The sequence below is a fragment of the Oenanthe melanoleuca genome, chromosome 18, assembly GCF_029582105.1.
Source record: "Oenanthe melanoleuca isolate GR-GAL-2019-014 chromosome 18, OMel1.0, whole genome shotgun sequence".
NCBI lineage: Eukaryota > Metazoa > Chordata > Aves > Passeriformes > Muscicapidae > Oenanthe > Oenanthe melanoleuca.
The window spans coordinates 933,944-945,218 of record NC_079351.1 but is presented as its reverse complement, the minus strand read 5'-3'; the positions used below and the strand labels follow the sequence as shown (position 1 = coordinate 945,218).

The following is an 11,275-nucleotide window of genomic DNA, read 5'->3' as shown; positions in this document are numbered from 1 at the left end:
CTAACTACGGGCAGGGCCACCTCAAAACCTGGCCACTTCAACATCGGGGCTGCAAGGGAAACAGAAGGCAGGTTGGAGGACGCCGGGACGCTTGATGGGAACAGAAGGTTCGTGGTTAAGGAGAGGCTTAAAGGCCACGAGCCGGTGGCCACCCGGCCCGAGAGCCCGCTGGCCGCCCCGCACGCGGCGCCGGCGGGGGCAGAGCAAACAGCAGGGAAAAAAAGAAGAAAAAGGAGGAAAAGTCGTGTTTATTGAGTGGCTGGTGCTGCGAGGAGGGGAAGGAAGGGCACGGCCAGGCGGGAGCTGTGGGAGCAGCGGCCGGGCACGGCGGGGGCTGCGGAAGGGAGGGGGCGGCTTCCTTCCCCCGGCCCGGCCAGCGCCGCTTTCCCAGCGCCGGGAAAGCGCAGCCGGAGCCTCGGCATGCGGCACAGGAGCAGCATCACCCCTCGGATGCTCGGGGACGCGGGGCCCGGCCCTAAAGCAGCTGTCGCTGCTCCCGCTCAGCGAAGCTGTTTAGTGCCGGCGGGATGAGCAGCGTCCCCGGGGATGGAGCAGGGAACAAAAACACGGCCTGGCAATGCGAGGCAGGCGGTCAGGGCAGCACGCAGGCACGGCAGCCGAAAAAGACACCGAGGCCCAGCTCAATGCAATAAATAAAACTTTTATTCAAACAATAACTCAGTACAGGGCACAATTCTCTCTGGCTTTTTAAAAAAGGTTTTTCAGCACTTTACAATCTCCACACAGGCTTTGCTAGGCTGGGTTTGTGGTTTGTTGGTTGTTTGTTTTTTTTTTTTCCCCTCTGCATTCAGTCATTCATCGTGAAATATCCTGGGTTAAAAATCCTTAGCAAAATTCGGACATCGATGCAGGAGGGGCTCAGAACAGTGTGCCCGTAGGCGAGGAGATAACCCAAAAACTGGTCCGGGGTGGGGGTGGGGGAGGTCTATTGCCAGCAATGTCCCAGTAAACAGGCAATGTCAGAGGTCTTAAAAATCACATCAGAAAAAAGCGTGAACAGCTTTGCAGTGGTGACGGCCACGGGCACTGGGAGGGCTTGGGCCGGGCTAGTGCGGGAGGGGGACCCCCGGTGCGGGGTGGGGACCCCCGGGCACCGCCGAGCCCCCTGCAGGGGCTGCCTCGCCCAAGCCTGGTTTGGGGATGCGAGCAATCCTCGGAGCCCCAGCCCTAACGTGAGGTAACAATACCTTGCTACAAAAAATATATATATATATTTATAAAACAACCAGGAGTAACCCTTCCGGGGGGGGTTCCCAGGGGACCCCAGCCCAGAAGCAGCCCTTTCCCCGGGGCGGGAGCTCTGTGCCATCCGCTTCTCCCAAAGCCACGGCGCTGGGATGGAAGCGGATCGGGCCGAGGGGGAGGAGGGGACGCTGCCCCTCCCTCGGGAGCGGCATCCCGGGCGCGGGCATCCCGGATGCTCGGTAACAGTACGGACACCAGAGGCCATGCATATGTGATCCAGTCTGGGAGTTTGGTCCAGGCTCGTGCGGGGCGGCCGGCGCGGCCCCGGGGGGACAGTGCATCGCTAACATCACACGGGAGGACAAACACCGGGTCCCACTAAGTGACAACTGCACCTGGGCTGCGAGCACAGACCTGGCAGCAGTTTCTGCTCCAAAAAAAGGCTTCAGAAACAAGGGCACTGTGAACACCAGGGAGGGGTGAGAAGCACCATGGTTTCCTTGAAGATCACAAGAGTTTCAAATCCAAAAGAAGTAGAGAAAGAGAAACGAAAGGGAAGGAAAAAAAAAAGGGGGAGGGGGGGGGAAAGAAGCAGAAAGCTCTTCCAAGCAGCAAGGGGCCGCTGCGAGCCCAGGTGTCCTCACACCGTTGATACCAAACTGCCACTGCCGCTGCGGAACAAAGCACAGAGATGCCAGAGTGGCCGCGGGGCAGCAGCGAGCCGGGAGCCCAGACCCCTCCCGGCACCGGACCCAGCACGGACCGGCAGCGAGCTCCACCCAGCCCGGGCTCAGCCCCAGGAGCGAGACGGGGCGGCTCCGAGGAGAGGGGATGGAGACTGAGCTCCCCGCGGCTTCCCGTGCAGGGTGAGCCCGCAGGAGGTTGGGAGACGCGACTCTGGAGGAGCAGGAGGTTGGGGACACCAGGCTGGCCCTGGGACCTGCCCTCCCTGGGTCCCCCCACTCTCACAGAGGAGACCTGGCCCCGTCCCAGGCACTGCCAGCCCCACGCAGGGACCCCCGTGGGGACACAGCCCCAGGCTTCCCCCACAGCCAGCGCCAACAGCTCGCAGGGAATGTGACAGGAAGGTGACATCTTACCTGCTGACAGACCTCGTCCCGTAGTCATCGAGGCCCTGCGGAGAGGAGGGGAGGAAGCACAGTGAGGGACTGTGGGCTGTGCCTGCTCAGGTGCCACCAGAGGGTCACAGGAACAAACCAAAGTGCATCAGGAGCCAAGAGCTGATGCATTTGGAGAGGAAAGGACGTATGGAGATGGTTGGAGTGGGATTCACACAGCAGAGAGTGAAGTTGCACCACTCTCTGTAGAATTTATCTGGCCAGACATGGAAAAGCAACTGCAGGGAGAGCAGCTCTGCTCTGCCCAGCCCCTCTGAGGAACAGAGCTCTGGCTGCTGCTGAGATGCTGAGACTGTTGGAAAGGGGCTGCACGACTGAGACACACCAGTGAAATGTTCCGTGGAAAGAGGGGTTGCCTGTGTTCACTCCCACCAGAAACCCACAGGGTTTTGGACCATTTTCTCCTTTAGCCAGTGCTGAGCAGGCTCTGCAGAGAGGGGATGCAGACAGGGACCAGGCCTGGAGAACATCCCTCAAGGACATCCCTCCTTGAGCAAGGATCTGCCCTGGGATATGACTGGAGCAGCTCTGCTCTCCACGGCATACGTGGGACACTCCAGGAAAGAGGGGGAGTCTCTGGCCTTTGAGCTGGAGACCCACAGCCACCAGAGACCCAATTCCCACCTTCCCAGGAATGCTCCCAGTCACAAAATACCAACCCCAGCAGCAAATCCTGCTGAACACCCCAGCAAAACAGCAAGGAGTGGGGCTGTGCTTCCTCCCCAGTCCCTGCAGAGAGGATCAGATCCCAGCTGAGGTTCCCTGCTGAAGGTCAGTGCTGACTGCCCTTCTCTCTCCCTCCTCATCCTCTCCTCATCTGCCAGCACCTGATGCCAGCGTGGCTCATCCCATTGTGCTTGTCCTGGTGGGAGAGCTCCACTGCCCCAGCAGCTCCTGGGTTAGGCTGATCCCACCTGCTCGTGCATCCTCCCTGGCTTGTGATACAAGAAGCCCTGGGCTTGCTTTGGACACCCTGGAATCCTGTCCAGGATCTGCCCAGTGTCGCCACGGGACTGTCACCGGCTTGAATTGGCACGTGCCAGAGAAAACACTTCCAGCTGCCTGTGGGCAGCCTGTTTCTGGTGGGAGACTCCCATGGAGTCAGCAAGTGTTGTCCTTTGGGGGTTTACGGGGCCATTTTGTGCCACTGCCCCCGTGCCTTGCCTGTTCCTCCCCATCCATGGGCTCCCTGCATCCCTTCAGCCCAGGAGAGGCGCTCAGCAGGAGCAGGGGGCAGGCAAGGCAAGGGATCACCAGGCACAAAACAGCCAAATCTCCATAAATCCCAAGGGAAACATTGCAAGCATCGGACTTACAGCTGTCGACCTAGTGTAAGGCTTGTAGTGAGCGAAGGGTGCTTGGCAGAGGCCACTGGAATAGTCTTTAATTGCACACCCATAGGGCATTAGGTAGTCCTAAAACAACGAACAGAGGTTGGAGAGCCGCCCTCGGCACCCCCAGGCATCCCCACGGGAGCTCCTGGGGAGGGATCTGCTCCAGCATCCCCCACTCCTCAAACATCCCCCAGAGTGGGACAGGCCACGGGAGAAGCTCACCTGGGAGAAGGCAGGCACGGCCACGCTGTAGGGCCGCTGCTTGAAGGTGTTGGTGCCCTGTGCAGGGAAGGCCTGGGAGGCCATGCCATAGTCTGGTGGCGGGATGGAGATGTCATCCTTGTCCAGGAGGTTGCCAGTGCTGCTGCTCTTCCCTTGCTGCAGGCTGGGGAGCCCAGAACAGAGGTGTCAGCTCCATGCAGAGACCCCCAGGCCACTCATCCACTCATGGCAAAAGCCACCCAGAAGCAGCAACCACCCCTCTGGTGTGCTGTTATTCCTAACAAGAATTCCTAAGGAATTCCTAGTTCCCACCCCAAGGACACAGACTCCCTGTCACCCCACACGATGCTCCTACCTGGTGTGGACCCGCTCGCTGCCATCATTGTCAAGGACCCGTGTGTAGGAGAAAGGAAACCAGCCCCTCCTGAAAGGCAAAGGTGGGATGGAGTTTGATGTCGATGCTTGCTGACAAACCCGGCTTTGTGCACGGAGGATCCACGCGAGGACTGAGCACTCCCACACACTCACATTTTGGTTTTCTCGCTCTCCCCGTAGTGCCAGCCGTCCCTGGCCTCGGGCACCAGCAGGGTGATGAGGTCTCCCTCCTTGAAGCTCAGGAGGGTGCTGTTATCGCCGGCAGCGTGCGAGAAAATCGCCTGCACCCGCGTCCGGCCGTTCCTCTCGAGCCCGGCAGCCATGGAGCTGGAGCGTGGCAGTGTCTTGTTTTCAGCTGGGGGAACACACACCGCTGGGTGCCCCAAATCCTGCACCCCAATTCCATCCCAGGCACAGGACAGGCCCCCCCACCCCTCCTTCTTTCAGCCCAGGTTGCACTAAAATCTCCGGTGTGTCTCACACCTTTCCCTCAACGAGCAGGACCAGATTCTGGCATCACGCACCAGCCGTGGCAGAGGGAGCAGCTTCCCTGTGCCAGATCCACAAGGTTTTCCTCCTGGAAATCCTGTGGAACCGCAGGGCAGAGCCCAGCTCCAGCATTTCCTAACGCCAAGAGGCACGAGCAGCACTTGACAGCAAGGGGATGCTGCTGGTCACTGTCCCCCCACAGCAGCACCCCAGTCACCATCCCCACCCTGTCCCCAGAGCTCTCCTGTGGCATTGCCAGCTCCAGGCCCCCCAGGCAGGGCTGGGGTCTCACCTGAGGCGTAGCTGTTTTTCGGTGCCACGTTTTTGCGAACTGGGAGTGTATTGGAGTAAGAGTCACTCAGCTGCTTCTGAGGCTGGGGAGGAGATAAAGATTTGGGCTGTGCTGGCTTCATCTCAGACCAGTGGTTGTAGCTGTCGCTGTCGGAGCCCGAGACCCCGTTCATCACCGGCATGGCCTCCTGTGCTGACATGCGCTGCGAGACAGGAGGGGAGGGGGACACAGGGGCTTCCTTAGGGCAGCACCCCCTGCAGCTGCCCAGAGGGACACAGCTCCAGGGACAGAGGCAAACCGGAGCTTTGTCCTGTTGGGTTTAGCTCCCACCCACACCAAACTGCTCTGGGGGGAGCAGGGGGGTCACCTCTGTGGGGTTTTACTGCTCTGAGCTCTATGCTCAGCTCGTGCTCCCACATAAGGGGACACCCTCTTGTGAAGGGTCCTTCATCCCACGGGTCACTCCAGGCCTTTCTCCCACAGTTATTGGGGTACCTGGGTTCAGTCCCACAGCTTGGGGACCAGCCTGGACAGGCAGGTCCAGTTGTGGGTTCCCCAAAGAGCCCCTGGGAGCCTCAGAGCTCCAGCAGGATGAGCTGGGACAGGCTGCCCATCCCCAGGCCAGGTTCATTCCCACACCCCAGGATGGCAGAGCACAGAGCTGCCATCCCTGCCATCAGTGACAGCCGAGGGCAACTTGCCAAGGACAGCGGTGACACCGGCCTGGGCTCGTCCCTCCGGCTTTGCTCAGGAGGGCAGCACAGCTTCCAGCACAGAGATACTTACTCCTACAAAAGGTGCCAGCTCCGGGGGGACAGGGAGAGGTTTGGCACCAGGGATGGGGTCAGAGATGATGAGGTTGGACTTGGATGTGGACAGAGGGCTGGGCATTATGGTGCCATTGCTGCTGGCAGCCATCTGCTGCATCAGCTGTATGGCGCGCTCCGGGATCTTGTTGGGATCCGAGCAGGACTGCTGCCACAGCGGCAGCTTCTGCGTCAGCATCTCCTTCCCCTGCAGGAGGAAAATGAGCAGTGAGGGCACAGGGGTGCAGTGGTCTGCCCCCCCTGCCCTGGCAGCACCACATGGATCCAGGGCTGAGCTGGTCTGGGGTGGGTCAGTGGCTCTGTGCATGGCTCAGGTAACACACAGGGACATCCTGCTTCCAGCAGAGCCGGGAAGGTATCATAAAAATGGGAATGAGGGAAGGAAAAGGTAATCCATCTCCCCAGTTTATTCCAGGATATCCAGTGTCCAGCATCTCCAGGCTGCAGGGAGCTGGGTCCCACGTGGAGCAGGGAAATAAAACTGGCCTGAAAGCTTGGCAGGGCACAGCCCTGCTCCAGGCTGTCCCCACATCCCGAGGGATGAGCTGCTTCCTTTGGGTGCTCCAGGCCCCAGAGCTGCACCCAAGCCCCCCTGCTCCCTGCCTGCAGGACTGGCAGCCACCTGCTACCATGCTCCCAGGGGGGAACAGATGGAGCCAAACTTGTCCCTATTCACCCAGAATGTACGAGCATCCTGTTGTGTGACTCAGAGGGGGAAGATGTCCCAATTCCCTCGAGGTCACTCCCCAGCACAACCAAGGGTGACCTGATGTCTCTGCTCTGCCTCATCTGGAGACAAAATGTGGTTCTGCATATCAAACCCCTCTAAATCCAATTTCAAAGCCCCTGCACATTTCCCCAACAGCAGCCAGTGGGTGCAGCCTCATGATCCTGTGGAGCATCCTGTAGGAGCCACGGGCAGCAGCAGGGTGGAGATTTTAGCAGGACACCCACCACGCTCTGGACAAGGCACCTGCAAAGTCCCTGCTGCACACTCACCCCCTGGGTGCTGCTGCAGCGAGGTTTTGCTCTGTTCCTGCTGACCCCCAGCCCTGCAGGGTGTTTTCCCCTCCTGCACTACGCTCAGCGAGCCGAGCGTGGATCCAGCCCGTGGATGTGCCAGGGCAGAGCTGACTAATCCCAACTCCCTCTGCTGCTCCATGCCAAGCGTGGCGGTGACAGATGGCGGCTGTGAGCCACGGAGGGCGGGGCTGGGAACAACCAGAGCGGGAGCAGGAGGCTGGGGAGCGGCACAGCGCGGCCAGCCCTCCCTGCAGGGATCCTGCTCCAGCCAGAGCAGGTGCTGCTGCTTCCCAGGCGGGCAGGGGGCAGCTCCAGCCCTGCTGCAGGAGATGGGGGCAGCCATGGGCAGGGCAATGGGGAGCTGCCATGGGCAGGAGGGATTTGGAGCAGCTGCTCCTGCTGGGGCATCTTCCCTGGAGTCACCTGCTGCTCCATCACCCCCTGAGCTGCACCAGATGTGGATTTTGGGATACCAGGCTGTTCTGTGGATGCAGCTTGAGCTGGGAGCACCCCCCCAGCGATGGGGCAGCCGGGGCTGGCTCACCTTGGCGTGGTAGGTGATGGCACTCTTGGCCACCGCGCACTGCTTCTCCACCAGGAAGCAGAACCGTCTCCTCTCTTCCGTCAGAGCCGTCTTGTACCCATCAGACACGTAATTCTCCAGCTCCCCTTGCTTGTTGCTGATGGCTTCGATGTACTGGAAGGGGGAGAGAGGCAGGGAGGGGGCTGCAGGCGGGGACCCCGGCACGGGACAGGCACGTGTGCCTGCTCAGCCCCCTGACTCACGGCAGCCCCCACGCAGAGCTGACTCAGCCCGTGGGCTGCACGGGACGAGCTGTACCCGGCGGCCGCCCGCTCACCACCCGGGCTGGGGGCTGCTGGGGCTGCTGGGGCTGCTGGGGGCTGCTGGGGCTGCTGGGGCTGCTGGGGCTGCTGGGGGCTGCTGGGGGCTGCTGGGGGCTGCTGGGGGCTGCTGGGGCTGCTGGGGGCTGCCCCGATGGCCCAGCACTGGCAGCAGCCCCCGCAGCCTCCAGCTCACAAAGCAGCAGCTCCTGTGCACTCCAGCATCTCCCCTGTTCCCCAGGCTGTGAGGGATCCTGCACAGGGACCCTGCCACACACAGGGCCCCCAAAACTCCCCTTCAGTCTGTGTTTCACACAGGGGACACAGAGATGGTGCCATGGCAGTGCCACACACTGGCACAGGACACCCTGGATGTTCCCTGGCTCCACACCCTGGCTCTGCCAGCATCATACAGTGGCACAGGATACCCTGGATGTTCCCTGGTGTAACACCCTGGCTCTGCTCTCCTGATGGGTGACAGCACGGCTGTGCCACACTGGGCTCTGCCAGCCCCACACCTGGCACAGGATACCCTGGATGTTCCCTGGTGTCACACCCTGGCTCTGCTCTCCTGATGGGTGACAGCACGGCTGTGCCACACTGGGCTCTGCCAGCCCCACACCTGGCACAGGATACCCTGGATGTTCCCTGGTGCCACACTGGGCTCTGCCAGCCCCACACCTGGCACAGGATACCCTGGATGTTCCCTGGTGTCACACCCTGGCTTTGCCAGCACCACAGCTGGCACACACAGGCTGGGCTGGGGGATCCTGGCTGCTTTGCCCGGATTCATGGAAAGGTGGCACAGGGGACACCAGGGAGCACAGGGCAGCACCTGAGCACAGAACACACAAGGTGTCCCCAGGTCCCTGACCCAGCCACCTTCTCCTCCTCCACCCCTTTGGATGCTCCAAGCTTCCACCTGTGATGTGGCACCAGGGGCTCTGAGAGCAGCACCTCTCACCCATCGCTGTCCCACACTGTGACACCTCCTTGCCACCATCTCTTCCCTAGGACAGTCACACCACCACACTGGAAAGCCACAACACCCCCAGCCCAGGCAGGACTGAACCTGATTCAGGCAGCCCAAGCTTCTCTGAGACAGGAATTAAACTGGAAATTCAGGCCTAAAGCAGCTTTGCTGCTTCTTCACGGTTATCAGATATTTTTAGCGTGCTACAATATTTATTAGCAGACACACAAAATGGAGCAAACCAACAAAAGCAGCAAGATTCAGTGACATCCCAGACTTCAAAGGGGGATTATTTTGGGGCTGGACCTGCTCCTGGCTCCCACCCTGCTCCGAGCACCCCCTGTGCAGGGCTGGTGCCAGAGCCAGCAGGTTTTGGGTCTCCCCACACTGCACCAGCTGGGTGAGGGAAAGGGGGTCAGTGAGAAACTGATTAAAAACCCAATTTGCAACCAACAGCCCTATTTCAAAGAGAATTTTTTTCTTCCAAAATGAGAAAATGTAGTACAAATGCCTGTGGCCTTGAGGAGAAATAAGCGAAGGGAACTGAGCTGATGCCGGTGGGCACTCGAGTGGAAGAGGTGGAGGTTTTGGCATCACCCTGGAGCAAAGATACAGAGCACAGCACTGGGACAGCTGTGCCAGCACAGAGGGGCTGGGGCTGAGCACAGGGAGAGGCAGCAGCAGCCCTGGGCACACAAAACCCCCGAGGGAGGAGGAGGAGGAGGAGGAGGAGGAGGAGGATGCGCTGGGGAAGGCAGCCGCCTCCTCCCGGGTATTATTAGCCTGGAACAGCACAGGGACAGAGCCCAGAGGCAGAGGCTGGCAGCAGTGGTGGGAGATGGGGAATGGGTGCCCCAGTGCCAGCATGGAGAGCTCTGGCCCCTCCTGGTACGCTCAGGATGGACCAAGCCCTGCCGCCCACACCTGCCTGCACAACAAGTTTCTGTCCCAGGGGAAGGGGCAGGACAACGCTCCCCCTCCTGCACAGCCCCATTTCTGGAAGGAAAGCACAACCCTGACAGCACCTGAAATAGCAGAGCACACACAGACCCCGATCCCCAAAACTCATCCTGCTTAATTTCCTAACTGGGCCACCCAGAGCGAGAAGGTGAGGAGTAGAAGAGCTCAGCTGCAGCTGATTTGGCTCAGCAGCTCAAGGCCCCTCCTGCAGTGATTCCCTGCAGGATCCCCACGCCGGGTCAGGCAGTGCCAGGGCACGGCTCCAGCACGGGGAGGAACCCGGGCTCAGCAGCCAGAGAGCTGCAGCTCCCCCAGGACTGGAACCCACAGGTAGAAGCTTATTCACAGCCCTGCTCTCAGGCTGGTTTTGCAAGGCTGCTGCTAATTCCTGTGCTGGGGAAAGGCTTGTCTCAGCCAGTCGGAACACGCCGCTCCGCGAGCAGAGCCCACGCTCCAAACTTAGTACTCAGAGCTTTATATACTTCATGTAAATATGCTCCATGTGCCATTGATTTACCCACAGCCCGGGTTTACACGCTGTTCCACCACAAAATGGCGAGCGACACTCCTCGCTCACGGGGTGGTTCTCAGTTTGGGTTTGCTCAGAATGACAGTGGGCTTTCAGATAACGCCCAGAAAGGCAAATTTAAATAAAAAGCCTGTTCAATGTGCCAGATGCACAGGGGGAGAAAAGTAACACACAAAGCACAGTGTAAGATCTGGGGAGTGCACTGCCAGGAGAGGCTCTGCCTTACCAGGAGTGAGGCTTCACCTGCAGCCTGGTGCCCACCAGGGCTGCTGCTCTCGTCTCCATGCCCCAGAAATGGGGGAAGGCTCAGCCACCCCACACTGAGCCACAGCCAAACTCCTTCCTCAGCCTGGCATGGCCTGATTAAGGACTGGGGAAGGTGCTTCCCCAAGACCTCTCTGACAAGCAGGAACCACTCAAGCACTTCAGTGTAAACTGAGACCTTGACTGATTGAGGTTGTCAGCTTCAAATTCACATGTTAAGAATCGTCTATGTAAAATTCCCAGCTCGAAGGAGGAAAAAGAAACCCATTTGTGATCTGAGCAGGCAGGGAGTGTGGTGGTCGTACCCAAAGCCAGAGCACACACCAGAGCCACCCAACAGCTCCAGAAAATCTTTTCTGGGTTTCTAGGTTGGAGAGGCCTCAAATAACTCCCCCGAGCTCCCCCCCTGCCTCCTGCATCCACTTCCAATTCACCAGGAGCCGCTGACCTAATTAGCAGTGTCAGCACGTGGCGGCCGGGCAGAGGCTGTGGCACAGGCTGCTGTGCCAGGGCTGGCACTGCCAGGGCTCCTGCCCGGCCTGGGGCACCCACTGCAGCCAGGGACCCCCCAGAGCCGGGCACAGCCGCTCCAGAGCCAAGCCCAGTGACCCCTGGGGGTCAGGCAGAATTAGGAACACGAGCAGATGAAAAGGGATGGAGCTGCTGCCAAGCTGTCCTGCACAGGCAGCCAGGGCACACAGCCCTGCCACCTCCCCAGGGCCACGGGGACAGCTCAGAGGGCAGGAGGAGCAGAGAAAGGGAGGGAACGTTGCTCCGGTGCAGATCAAAGAGCAGCTGA

At 60.1% G+C, this 11,275-nt stretch overlaps 1 protein-coding gene across 9 annotated transcripts in view; it reads right to left on the bottom strand.

Moving 5' to 3' along the window:
• The window catches only part of BAIAP2 (BAR/IMD domain containing adaptor protein 2), a 39,834-nt gene that overhangs the window by 3,771 nt on the left and 24,788 nt on the right, over positions 1–11,275 (bottom strand). The window contains exons 7-15 of one of the 9 annotated variants that reach the window (XM_056505915.1): positions 7,452–7,604; positions 5,844–6,071; positions 5,058–5,259; positions 4,430–4,631; positions 4,257–4,325; positions 3,902–4,064; positions 3,662–3,760; positions 2,307–2,341; positions 2–49 (exon numbers count right to left, since the gene is read on the bottom strand). In XM_056505915.1, coding sequence (XP_056361890.1) covers positions 22–49; positions 2,307–2,341; positions 3,662–3,760; positions 3,902–4,064; positions 4,257–4,325; positions 4,430–4,631; positions 5,058–5,259; positions 5,844–6,071; positions 7,452–7,604 — 1,179 coding nt within the window. In that variant the 3' untranslated portion in view covers positions 2–21. The other 8 variants (XM_056505920.1, XM_056505914.1, XM_056505913.1 and 5 more) reach the window with 8 other exon arrangements.